Source organism: Sphaerodactylus townsendi, linkage group LG02 (genome assembly GCF_021028975.2).
Source record: "Sphaerodactylus townsendi isolate TG3544 linkage group LG02, MPM_Stown_v2.3, whole genome shotgun sequence".
Classification (NCBI taxonomy): Eukaryota; Metazoa; Chordata; class Lepidosauria; order Squamata; family Sphaerodactylidae; genus Sphaerodactylus; species Sphaerodactylus townsendi.
The window spans coordinates 112,522,220-112,541,328 of record NC_059426.1 but is presented as its reverse complement, the minus strand read 5'-3'; the positions used below and the strand labels follow the sequence as shown (position 1 = coordinate 112,541,328).

At 42.1% G+C, this 19,109-nt stretch overlaps 1 protein-coding gene and 1 long non-coding RNA gene across 2 annotated transcripts in view; one reads left to right on the top strand and one right to left on the bottom strand.

The window, feature by feature from the left end:
- Positions 1–2,104, bottom strand: part of LOC125427044 (probable inactive 1-aminocyclopropane-1-carboxylate synthase-like protein 2) — a 31,387-nt gene extending 29,283 nt beyond the window's left edge. The window contains exon 1 of the mRNA XM_048486023.1: positions 1,072–2,104. Coding sequence (XP_048341980.1) covers positions 1,072–1,714 — 643 coding nt within the window. The 5' untranslated portion in view covers positions 1,715–2,104. The remainder of the gene's footprint in view (positions 1–1,071) is intronic.
- LOC125427045 lies at positions 2,029–14,364 on the top strand. The gene is made up of 3 exons (XR_007243629.1): positions 2,029–2,824; positions 7,169–7,295; positions 11,456–14,364. It is a non-coding gene; the product is annotated as an uncharacterized LOC125427045 (long non-coding RNA).
- The last annotated feature ends 4,745 nt before the right edge of the window (positions 14,365–19,109 follow it).

The window sequence follows — 19,109 nt, the reverse complement described above, 5'->3', positions numbered from 1 at the left end:
TGTTGTCAGGGGTGCAATTATTAAGAAAGCAGCTCCAAAATTTCAGAGTATCTTCGTGAGACCCTACTGATGATACCACCCAGGTTTGGTGAAGTTTGGTTCAGGGGCTCCAAAGTTATGGACCCTCAAAGGTGTAGCCCCCATCTCCTATTAGCTCCCATTGGAAACAATGGGGGATGGGGCACTCCCTTTGGGAATCCATAACCTTGGACTCCCTAAACCAAACCTCACCAAACCCAGGTCATATCATCAGGAGAATCTCCCAAAAAATCCCTGAAATTTCTGTGCTGCTAGACTAAAATATGCGCCCCCTGCAGGCCAAAAAGGGGAAAAAACACTGAAAATACAAAATCCCCCACAAACGAACCTGCAATTTTGTCGCCCACCACAAGGTGGCGCCCTGGGCTGCTGCCCACTTTGCCCAATGGGAGGAACGCCTCTGCCAGATTGGAACAGGGTGCTTCAGTGCTCTTCCCCATCGGCCACGCTGCACTCAAGCTGACAGTGAGCAAAACTGGGCACCATTATCCCCAAGCTGTTCCTCACTAGCCACACTGCACCTGGGCTGGCAGTGCAAAGCCAGGCACTGCTGTGTGTGTATGCTTCACCTCCTCAGCCTCATTTTCCCTGGACCAGCAAAGGGGAAAGCCAACACGCTCCTTTTTGCCAGCTGGGCTGAGGCCATGATGCAAGGCCACTGCTGTGCCAGCACCTCTCCTCCCTGACCATATCGTGTCAGGTTTAGCGAAGAACAAAGTTGGGTACTGCCTTGCTCTTTCTTGTCAGGCCAGCAGAGAAAAACCTAACACTACTGTGGCCAGGCTCCTCCTTCATCAAGGGCAAAACCAGGCTGCACATCACCCAGATCAGCGCAGGGTGAAGCTGGGTCTCTCCACATCACCTAGACGAACACAAGGTTGAGTGGCCTAACTCATGAGGTGCAGCAGGGACAGGCACCCCTTCAGCATAGGAGCCCACTGGAATTTTGCCCAGATAAAAAACCATCCATCCTTGGCGTAATCTCTCCGAAGGGCAGCGGAGAGGCTGGAATACAGGGCCAGATGGTCCTACCTGAAGGCGAGAGACTTGTCTCAATGGGAATCTCCACCCTGGAGATGGGCGAGTCATTTTGGGACCTAGTCAGAAAGGCCCTTTCTATCTCCGGCTCCTCAGCAGAGCCCACCTGCTGGTAAGTGAGAGAAGGTGGAGGCTCTGGCGTCAAGCACCGCTCTTCCGAATCCACCTCCTCGCATTTGATCTCCATCAGTTCCGGGGGTTGAGAGTGGGGAAAGGGCATCCCCGAGGGGGCCAAATGGGGATGATAGGTTTCTACCATACTTCCCTGGAGCACTTGTTGAGCCGTGAGGCTGTTGCTGTTGGAGGCGCTGTATGCAAGGGCAGGCCGGCAGGCTAGGACCCGATCCATCACGTCGTAGAACTTCCAGGTCCTGCCCCCGCGGGGGGTCTTGCTGTTGTCCTTGATGCGGCGGTACTCCAGCTTCATCTTCTTGATCTTCTCCCGGCACTGGTCGCCGGTGCGGTGGATGCCCTTGTCCCGCAGCACCTCGGCGATCCGGTTGAAGACATGCTGGTTCCTCAGGCAGCTCTCCAGCTCCGCTTGCACCGAGTCGTCAGCCCACAAGTGCAGCAGCTCCACCACCTCCGGGTCGGACCAGTTACTGCCCCGCTCGTACTTCTTCCCTCGAAAATCCATGGCTGCCCCCTGACCTCTCAACCCCCGGCCGCCCGCCCGCCCAAACACTCAACAGGCCTCCCGGGCAAAAGCGTCACTGGGGCGGGGCGGAGGGGGAGAAACTGCAATGAAGCCTCCAACCCAGGCAACTCGTGCGAGAAAAGCTACTTTGGGACTAGAACGGGTTTGACCCCGTTCAGTTCATTGGTGCTACTGGAGCCGAAAGCGTTATGCAAAGGGAAGACGTGTTTAGGAAGCGGGGGGGATTGTCCACTAGTCGCCTCCTTCCCGTTTTCTCCGGCTGCGCGGGCCGCGGCGGGATTTGGACTGGTTTGGAACGGCTCGGCACGGGTACGACCCTTTTACAAAGTGTACTCCCGGGTGAAGGAGGCGGAGAAGGGGGAGTAAAGAGGGCATGTTCACATCCGGTGTGATTGCACATGCGTGCTGCCTTTATTCCGGGATAACTTTGGCCCGTGTCAATCACACGTCCCGCTTCCCGGCTGAGCTGGGCTGAGCGAAACAAAGCAGAGAAGCACGGATGTCTTGGGGCGTGACCTAGCGGAGCCCCGCCCCCCAAGCGCCCCGCCCCGCTCTTTGGAATCCTATATATATCGAATTTAAATTACGGGTTTTGCTTAAAGCGTTGGGCGAACGTGACTGGGGGGCTCTCGCCCCTTGGAAGAAAACACTTTCCTATATTGTTCAAGCAGCACAGTTTCGACTGTGCAAGACACCCCTGCAGAGGGGTTGATCACAGTAAACTGTATTGGCCTTATTTCTGAATAGACGTGATCCCGGACGTGATCCCGGACGGCGTTACCATCTGGCGTTACCATCTGGCGAATGACTGAATCCTGAACCCTCAGACACGGATCGGCAGGCCTGCCACAGATAGAAGAGCTACTCAAGCTTACCCAATAGGCAGAGTAGAGAGAGCCGTATTGTCGCAGGATAGTCTGCTACTACCGGAGCAAAAAGGGCGATCGGAGCATTTCAATGAGGACTGAGCTTTCTGGAGACCCACTTTATTATTTTATGAAACAGAGGTCTGCTTAGAAACAAGCTTCTCAGGTTTAAGGTGCCTTAACATCTGTATCCATATTTGTTGGTCCTACAGAAGAAAAAGTGGTAAGCATGATGTGAGGCTAAATTTCTTCCAGTTTGCAGAATGCTGAGGCAGAGGCTGAGCTTTCGTTCAGTTCTTAAGGTTCGGGGTTTTTAAAAATGATATTATACACTGAGACTGATGTAAAGCACCTCTTGACTTCAAAAGCTTATCGTGAATTACTACCAGGCTGGGTGAAATCAAATGTTATTTTGCATTCCTTCCTTTTAGTGCAGTTGAAAGTTAATTAAAAAACATTGCATCGAGATGAGTGTCATCTGGAGCCCCAGAAAACTTGGTTCTCCTAATCAGTTTCCAAAGGCTGATAGTGAACAATATAGAAAACAGCATGCCATACCATTGCCAATAGTTCCTTAAAATATTCTTAAACTATAACCAATACATATGTTTCCTTTTTTCTAACACTGTGATAAATATTCAACTGGTATAGCTTCCTCCAGCATGGAAATACCAGGAGAGTATCACTGCTTGACTTTCTATGTCAATTAAAACTACAGAGTCTTGATGCAAAATCATAAAGGAGAGTTACCACACAAGTTTTTCACAGGCTGAGTTCAGTTGTGGATTACATTAAAATAAGCTGTATGTACCGTAGTTGAAAAGTCCTACCCAACACCTTCTAAAAATATAAAAGATATTATTTTACATTTTGGAATTATATGCTTGCTAAATTGCATGGAGGAAAAACATAACTAGAAACTTTTGCAATATTCACAGCAATTGTGCAAGACACATGCTTGAGAGTAGATACGGAGAGTAGATAGTCACTTTTTCCCCCCAACGCTGGCCTTTCAATTGGTATAAATCAGGGGTCAGCAACCTTTACCATCCAAAGAGCCATTTGAACCCGTTTTCCACAGCCTCAAAGATCTATGGAGCTGCCTCTGGTTTGGCCCCTCGAGTCACCTTTCCTTCCAGCGCTGCTGTGGAGGGCTGGAGGGACACGCCCATGCTACTCTCTGACCTCCAGGCCATGTGGAGCCGCAGTATAAGGCAGAAAGAGCCGCAAGTTGCAGATCCCTGGTATAAATTATTGAAAAGGCATCTCTAATTGACAGCGGTGTTCCTTCCATTGAGGTGAGGCGGGAGAGAACAAGCATTCAAGATGCAGTGTGGTGTGGTGTGAAGAATGTTGGACCAGCCTCCAGGAGAGCAGAGTTCAGCTATGCAGTGCACCATGAAACTCACTGGGTTGCTGGGGAACAGTCCCTCTCGCAGCCTAATCTATCTCATGAGGTTGCTGCAGTGCTGAAATGTGGATGGAGGACCATGGTGGAAAGACCGTGCTAGAGAGAGCTGTATTTGTGACATTTCTGGAACAGGAATTCATGGAAGAACTGAAATGAGAATGTGACACCCAGATGTTAATCCCAAACACCACTGAAAATCAGAGCCCAGAATGCAAAGTGTGACAACGTGAGCATTGTGAGATGGCTTCCTCATGTCACTTGCTTAGTGTCTTGAGCTCTCCCACTTTCTCTCCAAAACATTCATAGCAAGAAGGTTTTATGAGATGCTTTCTTCCTAACAAATGCCTCTCTTTCCAAACTGTGCTGTTAAATTTTTACAGCATTGCCATGAGCTATGCTCCTAATTATCACAAGGGTAGACTCATAAAACATATATGCAAGGCTCACAATTTCCCACTAGGCTGATCTTCAGAGATATTTAAGACTTGTTGATTCTCATAGTAAATATAAGATGTCAAGATGTAAATAACTATTCTCTTAGTTACAGTCATGGAATTCAAACTGAGTTTATTGGGATTGGGACTGACCTACTTTCTCGTGCTTTTATATTGGTATTCCATTTCTTCAGTTCTAAACGGTTTCCTGATTTATTATATATTCTCTGTATTGTTCTAATCCTTTTTGATTTTTTGTGGGTAACTAATATACACTATATAAACATTTACAAATAAAAGGGCTTGAATCTTAATGTCTTGCTTTACTTGTGCATCTCCAGAAGTTTTTGTTTTTTTAAAAAAGCACAAATAGTCCCTTGGCTTTGTCCCCTCAAATACATTTGCTCTTGTGTCTCTAAACACATTGGTGTCTCTAAACGAGTTCACTGATGGCAACTTGTATGTATCAGTGGCTCAGTAAGGCTTGTGACAGTGTCAGATGCCATGAGTCAACAGTGGTTTGGACCAATTGTGCATGACTGAATAGAACTCACAGCCATGTTTAGCCTTAAAATTAGTTTCTTGGAATTCACAGCCATGATGAAACATCTCTCTGCTCCTCTCCACAATCTAATGGGGATGATGGTAACTGCTCAGTTTCCTTCCATATAAGCACTGTGCCTAAGCCTTGGCAACTTTCACTGGCATAACACAGGGGCTTTCCCACGAGACTAGGCCAACGCCATCTGCCATAAGCCTCATGAGAAGAGCATTTGCAAAGTGAACTAAGCACTCTGTTTTCTATCACCTTCCTTTAATAGTGGATGTTTGACTCACCAAAAGCTTATACCATAGAAAAGTTTTTGTTGGTCTTTAAGGTCCTCCTGGGCTCAAATTTTGATATACATGGCTACCCACTTAAAAAGTTAATTTAATATGAGGCACAGTTAGGCTAGGCAGAAGCAAATCTTTACATGATAGTGATTCTTGAAGCTTCTTCTGTGCACATTTGTCCAGAAACAGGCCCTACTGAGTACACTGAAACTTATTCTCAAATAAGTGTATCAATGGTTTCTGCCATATAAGGACATATTTTTGATCAGATAACTGGGATATGTTTTTAATGGACTAGAAAAGACTTTAGGCTGCTTGGATTCAGTTTTTTTAAAAAGTTAAATTCGCTTTATTTCAATGGGACAGGAAACTTAATAAATACAATTTTAGCTACAGTCTTGTGAAATGTTTCATGATCAGATCAGTTCACTGATAAAGAAATGCCTTCTATTGATGAAGTCTTAGTGGGCTTTCCATTCATTCTCATGAAGGATTCCAAGTCACTTTAATGTTTGCAAAAGCTGTTGAATGATAAGATCCTCTCATTACTGAAAAACAAAAGCCATGTGGTAACCCTTTAGTAAGAGCAACTAAAATAGCACCTCAATGTGTTGAAATTTTGAATTCTCCAGAACTCTTCATCACTGAATATTTTTGAAAGGAGCTGCCATGCACAGGTGTCAAACTTACGGGCCTCCAGATATTCATGAACTACATTTCCCATCAGCCCTTGCCAGTATAGCCAATGCTCATGTTGGGAGGTAAGTGGGGGCAGGGGCGCCTGGGCACCATTTTGGCCCGGGCTCCATTTGTAGTTGTAGTTCATGAACATCTGGAGGGCCGCGAGTTTGACACCCCTAGGCCTTAAGGCCTCTTCATCAACACTTGGCTGGTTCACTGGGTGCACAGTGTGGCTAGCATCACCTTGCATTCTTGGCATATTGGGAGGAAAAGGCCATCAAATAGAAAATTTAACCAATAGTTAGTCAGATATCTTTTGGACGCCAAAAGGAATGCACAGGTCCCTTAAACAGCCAAGAACAAGGGGTGAATGTTGTGCTCCTTATATTAACAATGAGCAAAGATTTATTTAGTTGATGTAATAATTAAAGAGTCAATGTGAGTCACTTTGTGGCAGTTTTACTCAGTGACATTCCGATGTTTGTTTCCATTTAGTTGAAGTTCCTCTTTATTGGCTAAATTCTGATATTCTCAAAGTAGATATAGGTAGCTGTGCTGGTCCACAGCTAAACCCTTTAAAAATCCAAGTAAGATTTCTCAGCAGTTGTGAGAGGAATTTGCCAACAGATGGCGCTGAGTCCATGCATACTGAAATATGAGCCAGCCAAAAGCATAGTGCACTTCTAACCTAATTTGGAGTGTCAGTGGGACTTTGCTGAGTAAAGCGTGGCAGGGGCTGAACTGAGAGCATGAAGAAATAGACGCCAAAAAAATCTTGGCCGTTACAAGGCCTTCTGTCAAGAGTTAGGATGTTCTTGGATGTTGGCTCTGGGTATTTTTTCTTCCTATTGTCCAAAGCAGCAGGATAATTTCAAGTGGGGGGGGGGAGGGGAGAGAGAAAGAGAGAGAGAAAGCTAATTACATCAGTTCCCCAGGTAGGACAAATGGAAATATTCAGTAATCTTATTTTCAGATTTACCTGTGTATCTGCTTTTTGGACTGTGTAACTCTTGCTATTAACAATTCCTGTGTATATTATGTGCTACCAGGTCATTTCTAGCTTATCCATTTATTTTATGTCATTCAATTTATATCCTGCCCTCCCAGGCCAAAGTCTGGTTCAGTGCAGAGTACCAACATTTTTACTAATACGTAAAGAAATACATTTTTTTACATTACTTATATTTTGAGTCTTTGTTTTTCACAGGGACTCAAGACAGATTGCACCAAGTGAGTCACTACAATTTACAAAATGGGAGATTCAATAAACAATGCACCAGGATTTTATTTGTAGAAATCAAAGACAGAACTAAAAAACAGAACTGAAGCAAAGCGTAAGTATTAACGTGATATGTTAAACAGTGCAAAATCACATAATTAAGGGCGTAAGGGGAGAAAATGGAGCCCGGGCCAAAATGGTGCCCAGGCGCCCCTGCCCCCACTTACCTTTTTTTGCCGGCAGAAAACAGCTTTTTGCCGCTGAAAATGAGCCAGGCTGGTGGGGCGAGGCCAGGCCTGGCAAGGCAGGGCGGGGTGAGAGGGAAAGGGGGTGGGGGTGATTTTCCACCCCCACCTGCATGCACCCGGTGCAAAGCTAAACATCACAAAACATCACAAAAAATATAATTGGGCTAGTTGAGCAGGTCAACCGATATAAATATCTCGAAATCCTCTTTTCTTACAACCTTTCCTGGTTACCCCATTAAAAAGCTGATATTGCAGCTGTTACTAACAGTTATTCTGCTATTGTATGTTTTTTTTCTTTTGAAAGGATCATTCCTTTATTCCAGCAGCATTAAAAATCTTTAACGCAAAGACAGAAACGCAATTACTATATGGAGTTCCCGTCTGGTTACTAGTTGACAATTCCCGGAATTCGGTTCAATCTAAATTTATCTGGAAAAATTATGGGATGACCAAACTGCATCCTTCTACTTAAAACTGGGTCAAAATTCATTAGTTTATAAGGCCTGGTCGAGAGCTTTTAACTTCTGGCTCTGTTAGCATTTTTCACAAAACGAGCATTCTCTGGTTTACCTACTTCTATCTGACTCCCAGGCTAATCCATGATTTTCTTTAATTGAAAGAAAGATTGAATCGCTTGGTTTACCTCTCTTCTTTACCTTCTATTCTGTTTAGAATCTTATAATTTATTAAGACAAAAACTCTTAGAAAGAAAATGGATCAATTTGACCAGGGCTGCTAGGAAGACCTGTTCACCTCTACACCTTTCAATTCCTTTCCATCAAAATAGGATGGCTTATTACTTGCATCTTTTAACAAATCCTAAGCAGAGAAGAGAACTCACACTTTCTCGCTTCAATTTATTTCCCTCTGCTATATTACATGGCAGATTTAATAACATAGAAATGAGCAAAAGGCTGTGTTCTTGTAATGAACGACAAATTGAAACTTTGATGCATCAATTGTTTTGTTGCCCTAAGACTGAAAAAGTCAGACTAAAATATTCCAATATGTTTTCCCTGATATCTAATGAAATGATTGATTCATGTAGACTTCTTTTCCTGTTGGATAACTCTGATCTCACTTGTGAATTGGTAGCTAACCTTTATTTAGCTAACCTTTTTGTTTAACCAATAGAAATTTTGTTTAACCAATAGTTTTTATTTTAAGTTATATGTTTCTCTTTGTGTATACTAATTTATTGTAACTTTTATTTTTATGATATTGTTATTTTTATTCAATTTTATTCCAAATAAAAGCTAATAATAATATAAAAGTCCATGCAAAGGGGTTATTTGTTGCTGCTGACATGAAGCACAAAGTGAGCCAGGGAAGGAGGAATGGCCCCTTGAGACTGACCATTGAGGGGGGTTAGAAGGGAGGAATGATTTTCCACAGAACAGCAACATGTGACTATAATTTCTCTGCATTTTAAAAAAAGAAAATCTCACTTATTTCCATTATCAGTTTCCCACTTGATTTTGGAACATACTCCGTTTTTCTTTGAGATAAGCAATATTCAGAAAAATGGCTGCAAGGCTTTTGGCAAACCAAAAGTTCAGTTTGTACAAACAACTGCAATTCCTTTGGACTCTACAATTTATCATCAACCTGACCTTTAGGTCTATAAACATGCCTTCTGCATATGGACAGCTTATTAAGCCTTTTTAATGCTGCAAATGAAATACATTCCAAAATAATTCTGCAAATGGAATATATTTCAAAATCATTTATTTGGGTTAACAACCTTTTGCACACACCATATAATGCAGTTAAAATGCAGTTATGCACAATGTTACGCCTTTCTAAACCCATTTACTTCAGTGCATTTAGAAAGAAGTAACTCTGGAATTATTCTGTTCATTAAGGAAGCAGAAGTACAGTGAGGCTAAGGGACTGGTCAAAATGAGAACTGCCAACTTTTTTATTGACTCTGCTCTTATGCCTTGAACAGCAAACTGATATGCTGCAATTTAATAATTCACAGCATGGGGATAAAGTGATGGGAAAAGCTTTAGCTACTAAGTTCCTTCCTGTCAGCATGATGATAAGGGCACAAGAGAAGGGCCAGTACAAAAAAAGTATTGGCAGGAGCAGTGGAAAAACTGTTTGTAGGATAGCCAGTTCTGGGTTAGGATATATCTGGAGATTTGGGGGTGGAGCTTGGGGAGGGGAGGGACCTTAGCAGGGTATAATGCCATAGACTCTAGGGTCCACCTTCCAGTTTTTCCAGGCGAACTGACTTGGTTGCTTGGAGATCAACTGTAATGGCAGGAGATCTCCAAGTGCCACCTGGAGGTTGGCAAACCTGCCGTGTGTAGAAACCAGCTTGCCCAGGGCCACCAAGAGGAGGAGCTAGAGGCACCAGGTTCCATTGGTTCTGGTCACTGTAGGCTCAGAGAGCCAGGCCAGTCATACAGTTGGTTTTCATGTTATGCTTAGGTTGGTTGTTGGCAGTGTGAAAGAGACAGAGAGCGCAGAGGAATATTTATCTGGAGACCTGTGGTGGCAGTTATGTAACATTTGAAGTGCTTGAATGCAATGATAATTTTGAGAACCAGCTTAACATGGGTATTGCAACTCTTCCAGGAGTAACCTCCTTGTTGGAAATAATTACCTAGTGCTCAATTACCTAGTTCTTGGGTTCAAGACCCAAGAAATATATTGAACCCAAGAAATATCAGTTCTACAGTTAATTGTGCTATTCTGTGGAATAAAGCTTGACATTGATCATATTTCTTTAGAAACACTGGGTAAGATGGACAGGAGGCTTTCCTGCCCATGAAGGAAAAATCATGGGAGGGCTGCTCCAACATATAACCACTTTTTATTTAAAACGGTCTCTAGTAGCCACAATGCTACTAGAGGGACAGCCCCTCACTGGTCAAAATTAGGTAATTTTCTATGGTGCCAGAGCTATGGGAGCATCTAAAGAGTTAGAGGACCACAGGCAATCCCTGGCATCTGGGGTGCAGGACAGGGAGCAAGGCGAACCAGCAGAGGCATATCTATGGAAAATGTAGCCCGGTGAAAATCTGAGTTTGCCCCATGTATGGGCAGCCACTATCCCTGACCTCGACCAAACAACTTTTTTTGCACCAGGTCTTGAAGTCAGTTAATGGACCAGGGGTGTGGGGGGCCATTTTCCACCCCCCACATAACTAAATGGCTGCAGTCCAGGGACATTTGACCTCATGTGTTCCCCTGGGTGGTACGCCCCTGTGAACCAGTATTCCTTTTACACATGTCTATCATGCCTACTCAGAAGTAAATTTCACTGTCATCAATGAGATTTATTCCTAGGTAAGCATGTTTAGGATTGCAGCCATAAAATGACACAGTTAATTTTTCATTAAGTTTGTGTGAGTGTGTTTATTGGCGGGGAAGGTACAAAAGTCAGTTTGCCTAGGGTGCAAAAAACCCTTTGATCACATATACATCACTTGTTACTTATTCATCCACCGGTCTTGAAGGCTTCTTTCCTTCACCAAATTAAGATGCTAGTTTATTTTTCCCCCAACTCAGTTTTGCTTTCCTCCAATATCTTGTCTGTTTCCCAAAAGTCTTTGAAAGTTGAGCCTGCCACTGAATTAGCTTTCTTGAGAGACTTTGACAAGTCAAGTGGTTTAAGTCTTTCTTATTAACTCATAGGTGATTTAAAGCAAAATGAAAAGTGAGCAAAAGTTCAGGGTTGGTCTCTGTTCATGCAGAATGTGAAGGAATGTATAGTTTTGTTTTATGGTTTTTGACTAACATTGTAATCTCCTGGAATCCCTTTTGGGAGAAAGGCAAATTTAAAATGCTGCAAATAAATACATAAATGCGAATGGAACACTATACTGGGTGAAACTGTCAATATTCTTAAGTCTGATATTTCCATTACTTAACCTATTAGGAGTGTCCAAAGGAAACTTGAGTAGGAATGATGGGAGAACTTCCTTTAGCTGTTATGATAGCCCTAAAACCCTTTGCTTTAACTGCATTGCCATCCTTATAGACACTGAATTCTGTACCTTTGCTTCTTTCCTAGCCTTCATGCAACATCGTGTCCTGTGTAGTACAAGCTGTTCAGTCACAAACTCCAGGGGGTTACAGTAAGGATGCCACAAAAAAAAGCTTCAAGAGAACAATTATCATATTTTGGAATAGCCACTGACCTTTGATACTTTACATTCCAGCACTAGAGGAATCACAGCTGGGAAAGTCCGTCTCACTTTCCACAGAGGTTATGACAATGGGACAGTCATCATTTCTGCAACGCTGTCTTTCGTATATGGAAACCAGCTGTGTGGATTCAGAGAAAAGGGGCAAAAAGACCCCCTCCACTGCTTCCATCCTTTCTGGGGGTAAAAGCAGGGTGACAGGGAAACTCAGAGCTCCTTTTCACTCCTTACAGCACTCCTTCACAGTGCTAAGTGAACAAGTGGTTTTTAAGGTGACTTCTCCTGGTCTAGGACTGACTGCAAGTCTGATTGCACGTGGCATGTGTCAGGTGTATTGTACAGTTATACACTTAGAGGAATTCCAATACAATTCATTTGTAGCAGTTAGTAGTTACAGTTAACCCAGCCTGAAAAAACTATGCAAACTGAAGTGGGATTCGGTTTCCTACAAGACCAAGCACAATGTAACACTTTACCAGACCTGGAGACCCATGTGATCCAGGCTGTAAACCCATTACCATGCAGAAAATGCAAGACTTCCAATATGAAAGAACTGCCTCACGCCTTATTAAATCAGATTTACAAACGCTACAACCAATTTTCAGTGAAATGCTCATAGTTCTGATTTTTTTTGTGCAGAGCTATGGCATAAATTGAAAGACATTTCAGCAGGTTAACAGGCACAAACAATTACAGGCTTTCTCCTATGGGACAACAGCAGGTAAGCTACACATGTTCCAGCTACACATTGAATGACAGAGATCTCTGCTAGCCACTTTATCACCTATCAGGACTCTTCCTTCTATTAATCTATAGGAGATCAGGAGCAGGGGTGAGACAGAAGAGGTGAAAGTGAGGAATCATGTCAGCCTTGTCTTCATTTACTATCTCAGCCATATGGTTCTGTCTCCCCGCCCCCCAGAGGTACAGCAGAAAAGCAGTGACTTAAAAATACACATACTTGCCATCTAAACTATAGGAATAAAATGTACATTCCTTTTATCTCACCTGCTCCAATTTTCCGGCTTTAATAGCCCTGCAATGCTGATATTTAGTATAAGGAACTTCAATAAAGTTCTGTGGTTAGTATTCCAAAAGCATTGTTATCTGCCCCTTCCTTTTCAGACTGGCAACTTTGACAACTTTTTGATTTGGAAACAATAAAGGCTTGAAAAGATCACTGCCAAATGTGTTGTTGCAACTGCTTATACACCACTTGCAAAGAGAGAGAAGTCAAAACTGAAAAGGCACTTTCTCTGAGTCATGTGGGTACTCATCTGGGAAAGGGATCAATAAGCAAAAGTTAGCAATGGGAAACTTGACTAGAATGTTTAACCAGATAAGTGCTAAAATGAATTCTGAAAAGTACTTCTGGAAAAGCCACAACACATCAACCATTTGCAATGTTTCAGAAAGTGACTACTTGATGTAAATTCCACAAAGATTATTTCATGCAAGAACTGAATGTGGTTCCCTCTCTCACCACCCTCACCCCCCACTCCTGATCAGGGGAATAAGGAATTTATCAGAATAATTGAAGATATAATGGTTGTCTAATAATGTATAAGTATTGTTAATATTTATGAAGTGCTTGTAACAACCACAGTTTTATCCTAAACACAATTACACCTTTACACTCTTTGACTCAAGAGACTTTGGATAGGGCTGTTAGACATCATATAAAAAGAAATGAAATAGTCCCTGACTATTGATGAAGTTATGATGGAGGAAAGGTATGACTCTGAGAATGTTAAGAAAATTGAAAAAGAGGAGATTGCCAAAATGTGGAAGGAAAAAGAATTGTTTATAAAAATGTGATAGAAATACCTAGCTTAAGCAGGAGGTGACTGGTTTTTTTAAGCCCTGAAGTAGTGTGGTTCTGTCTGCTGCAATGGCAGTAATGACAGGTGAAACCTGTTGCTAGTAGGTGCTCATTCAGTCTCCCTGAAAGGAGATTTTGTATCATCCCACAGCAATCTGTTCCCTGTACTATTATTTATCTAGCTCTTTCTGATTGGCAGCCTGATTGCTCTGCTGCAACTTGAACCTAGTCAATGATAGCTCTCTCTTGTCTCTAGGGAAGCTTTTAAAATATAGGAGGATTGCTACCATTCATTAGGAAGCAACAGTATGAGCTAGGCAGTCCTCCTTATAGCCTGGTATGCTAACAGACTCATCAGTCAATTTTAGTAATATTTGGTTTCTAAAGGAATGATTAATCAATCCATTATAAATAACTGTGTATAACCAAGGCATGATGAGCTCCTTCCTGGAGGGAATAGTTTTTAAGATAAGTGTGAGATATTTTAATGATTTAATACTTAAACATCACAGCAGCACAATAACAAAAAAACAATCATTAAAATGATTTGTCGTAATTTGGGTGCTGTGTGGTTTCCGGGCTGTATGGCCGTGTTCTAGTAGCATTCTCTCCTGATGTTTCGCCTGCATCTGTGGCTGGCATCTATATTGTTTAACTCTGCATTGTTTAACTCTGAGTATATGTTATTGTATATGTTTTGTTAATTAAAAACAATTCAATAACATTGTTACCACTCATTATTGGAAAGGAAGACCTTTTTAATATTTTTTAATTATTTCCTTTAACAATAACCCACCACAATCAAAGTGATATATAAAATGAACAAGTTTAAATAATTAGATTTAGAGTGTTGGATTAGGATCTGGAGACCCAGTGTTGAAGCTTCACACTGCCATGGAAATTTACTGGATATCTTAGGGCCAGTCACTCTTTCAGCCTAACCTAGATTCTGAGGGTAGCCATGTTTGTCTGCAGTAGAAGAGCTAGATTTTTCAGTAGCACATTAGAAACCAATAAGATTTTCAAGGCAGAAGCTTGAGAGCCTAAGCTCTGACAAAGGGAACTTTGACTCTTGAAAGCTTACATCCCCAAAATCTTGTTGGCCTCTTACTTGAATCTAGCTCTTCTACCTCCTAGGTTTGTTTGAGGTTAAAATGGATGAGGGAAGAATGCTGTTGTAAGCTGCTCCCTGTGGGGGAGAAAAGCAAAGTTATGATGTCTAAATAAATACTGAGGAAGTTCTAAATGTAAAAGATGTGTTAGCACTAATTTTATTTGTATGTGGTTCTTACTGCTAGAAAGAAAGCCATAATATTTTCACCTTGAAATGAAAAAAAAAAATCCGGTAGCTTCATATTCCTTCCACAAACTGGAAGGAAAAGCCATTTCAACGTTTTTGGGAAGAGGTTCAACAAATCTAACACATAACAGATGCAGTGAGTCCATCTGTCTGAAAGAGACAGTGGTGGGACCTATAATTTGAAGATCATTTTGTATCAGCAACTAAATCTGTATTTAGTTCCTCTGTCAATTAAATCAAGTAAAGCTTGCTACCATAATAGTACCTTGTCTTCTGCTGTTTTCAGTTTCCATGTTCAATTTTATATGTCCTTTGGTACTGAACCCTTGTTTTGAAATGATTACTCAGTCATTTTCAGAGGAATCTCCTACCTGTCTCTGTGCATGGGAAATATGATGCTTCTATGAAGATTCACTGAAATCTCAAACAGAGATTAGTTTAGATTAATCTCTGTTGATTTTAAACCAAATAACTTCTGCCATAGTGACTTGCCAAAAGGGAGATCTATAAAACATCTGCTTCACTCTAACTAGAAAAATGGAATAGTTCTATCACTTACGTGGTCTCTGGTATAGGAAAGCACCAAATCAGACAGGGACAGTTGTTCTTTTGTCTCGTCGTCTTATCATTCATTATCCTGAAAATTCACCTTAGTACTGGAAATGAGGACAACAACTAGCACTCTCCTGATGTACCTTCCTGCAGGCTAGCAAAACTTCAAATATTGACAATACATAGAGAACACTGCCAGGTGTGTTGAAGTCCCACTCTGGGAAAAACTCAGGTGTTGATGTGATTAAGCATTCAAGGCCAAATTTGAAGCACTAAAAACCCCCCAGAAAATATATAAAGAGAAGTATACAAGAGGTTGACTAATTGAGAATGTGTATACAGGTATATTATACATGTGGTACATGTACAAAGATAGTGATCTGATCTCATCCATTTGTACATAGCTAGCTAAAAAGCAGCTGTCTTCAGCCAATGATTTTCCACTGAAAAGATCCAGCACTGTTCTCTTGAATTTGCACCAAGGTGACATTTAAAAATACAGGGCAGATTGGCCAGTTAATTTATTGGGGAAAATAGCTTTTATTGGGGAAAAAGCTTTGGAGGCTTACTAGAAGAAATGAATTTCCAGCAGGATGGCAATTACATAGGATCCAACCTGTGGTAGCAAGAATAGACATGACCTACTCACTTCCGCTATACTGTTGGTTGACTCAAAGCGAAGGGTCCCAATGGAACTGCCAGTGCGACAGGGACTGTGCAGGTCATCCACATAACATTCCAGTCTTCTCCTTTTGCATTATGTTTGAACAGCAAAAGTTACCCACAGCCTTCAGAATTCAGATTTTTTAAGCCATTGGCTGGTCTGCTGTGATGTCACAGTGATTCTGAGTAGGCATATGGATCACAGTCCCTCTATGACATTAGAACAGCTAAGCAGGAGGGATGAAGGAGAAACCTCAATGAGGTTTTACAGTAGACCAAAAAGACAGTTCATTGTATGGATGGGCCTGGTAGTAGTATGAGTATTATTGATGGATAAGGCTGATGGGCTCCCTCAAGTTGTAACTAGTGCCATGAATGGTTTTATATACACACTATGAAAATTTGCCACACATGTAAAATAACATTGTTATTTTATGAGTTGCCATCTATGGCTTGGGAAATTCCTGGAGATGTGGTGATCAGAGAGGGAAGAGTTTGTGGAGGGGAGAGATATAAGTGGGGATGTGATGCCATAGGGTCTACCTTCCAAAGCCACCATTTTATCCAGGCAAGCTGATTTCTATATGCTGGCAACCAGTTGTAATTCTGGAAAAAAAACCAGGCTCCACCTAGAGATTGGCAACCCCGCTTGCAGCAGATGACCTCCACAATAGGCTGTGGTACATTGACGCCTAATTTTCATACCACAGCGAGAGGATGTCTGTGTGTGGCCTGTACCACTCCAGAACCCCTCATATTGGTGTTCACATGATCAAAGTTCCCATACAAAAATAAACATTCCAAGTACACAGAAACTTAGTTTTCAGAGAGAGATGTTTTAATCTAGCCTTCTCTATTGGATGGACTAGCTGTATATATTTGGAGATTTATTTGTGTTTGGAGGTGACTTCAGCCATGTGAGCCCTTCCACTCCTTCAAGTAAGGCGACTCCATTTAATTGAGAACACATTTTCTGTGTCTCAGCTAAACTCCACTACTTTTTCCTAAATATTTATCTGTGAGTGTTTGTACTGGCAGATTTAGGAATGTCTTCAGACTGAAGAGAGAAATGAAGCGGTCTAGGGCAGAGCCCAGCATTTCCTGTCAAGCTTTTTCCAAAATGGAACATGTACAGGCATAAAATATTAGAGGGAAAGAAATATGCTGTTTGCTAGTTCATCATAATTTAAAACTCAAAGAGAAAGCAAAACAGAAAAATGCATATGAAAGGATGCAAGAAATGTGCATGTTCCACCAGCAAAATTAATGTAAACCATTGGCAGAAACATGCTACCTTTTATGGAATTATTTTTTGCTGTATTTGGCCCTGTTGAAAGTATATTTTTATCAGTTATTTTGATGTTCTTACCACAGTATTAGTTAGTTGGTGGAGATGTCTCTGGCAGCAAATTAACACAATATTCATTTAGAGCCGTGCTGGGCCTAAATGGTGCCCGGGCGCACGATCAGCTCCCCGCGCCCACCTCACTCCCCACGCCCCACTTGTGGGAGCCAGCAGGGAGGCTGGGGGAGGGCATTGCTTGGGTGGGCGCCACAGCAGTAGGCCAGCTCCTGCTGGCCTCCCAGGGGAGGGGTGGGAGCCGGCCTGTATCCACGGTGAACAGATCGGCTGGCACACGGCGCCTTGGCATGGGGGGAGCCACCAGGCCCCAGCCATGCTGCCATGCAGCAGGAGAGGCAGGGCATGGGGATCTGGCTGGCAAAAAACCCCCACACACATTCATCCCTAGATTTGAAATAAGTGTCTTTTGAGCTTTATTTTATCTTTGTTTAATCTTTTACAATCAGGGTGGGGTTTTTTTGTTAATTGAGAACTTGCTCACACATGTACATGCTACAACAGATTGTACTCTTCCTATTATATTTAAACTAGAAGAAATGGAGAACTCACACTGCTTTATATTTTGAATCTTACTTCAGGGGATACTCACCAAGGCAAAGGCTGTAATCCTTCAGGTTATTATTTCTCATCATTTTATTTATACATTTGTTTATAAATGTACACCCTGTTCTTTCTCCACAGATCCCCAGTTCCCAAATGGTCTCCTTTCCAGGCAACAGATGAGGTCAAAGCTCTTTGACTTAAAACAGCAGCACTGCAGTATCCTTGGACCATTCTTGAATCGGCATATACTACTGCTGTACTGCTGTACCCAAGTAAGCCAAATCTCCAAACTTTGTTTGGATCCCAAGGCCCAGATCAGATTGCAGTGGGCCTCAATCTGCACTGATGGTGAACTGGCATTCATGCAGATTAGTTAGATAAATTAGTCAGGCAGCAACCTGGAGTTTATGCAGTAATGAAAACCATCAGCCTGAATATGTCTCCAGAGAAGGGATAAAAGGTGTTGTTGACAGAGAAGATGAGGGATGAGTTATGTGGAGATGGAAAAATCACTGAAACTGTCAGCCCAGCTGTAGTAACAAAAGGACATGCCAGATGTAAAGTGTTTCAAAGAAGAAGGGAATGGGAACTGAAAGAGATTTTGAATAAGACAACAGGGAATTGACGTCAGTTGAATTATTCTGTTTGGCCCCTGCACATATATCAGCCAAACTGTAAAATCTCTCTTCACAGCTCAGTTTTCTGCTCTCATTCTTTGGAAATAACCACTAAACTTATGCATGGGCAAAAGTCTGCTGCTTTTTCTATCCAAATCAGCCTCCTATGTGTATTGTTCAGCTACTGAAAAATATAGAAGCCAAGAACAGAAACCAGTATTTTTGCTTTTTTCATTGTGAGCAGATTGTCAGTCGTTCAGTATTTTGCTTTAGTGATACCCAAACAACAGGAAACACCCGAGTTAATGCATCTTTGCTAGCTGAAACTGGAACCTGGAAAGACACATTGGCCATTCACCATGCAGTAATTCTTGTTCAGGGATGCAGATTTATAGCAATCCTATGATAGATGATAAAATGGAAAATGATTTCTAGTTTTTTCTACATGTGGGAGTAATAACAACATTGTGCCAACTTTGCTCCAGACTTCTGGAATACCAGTACCAGCAGACATTCAAGTGTTAATAGTTTTCATTGTAAGAATGGCCTGCAGAAGTAATCTTGTAACTTTTATTATCTCTTTACTTCATTTATACTTCCTTTTTCTCACCAGCAGGGACCCCATCATTCCCCCTTCCTCCATTTTATCCTCAAATTAACC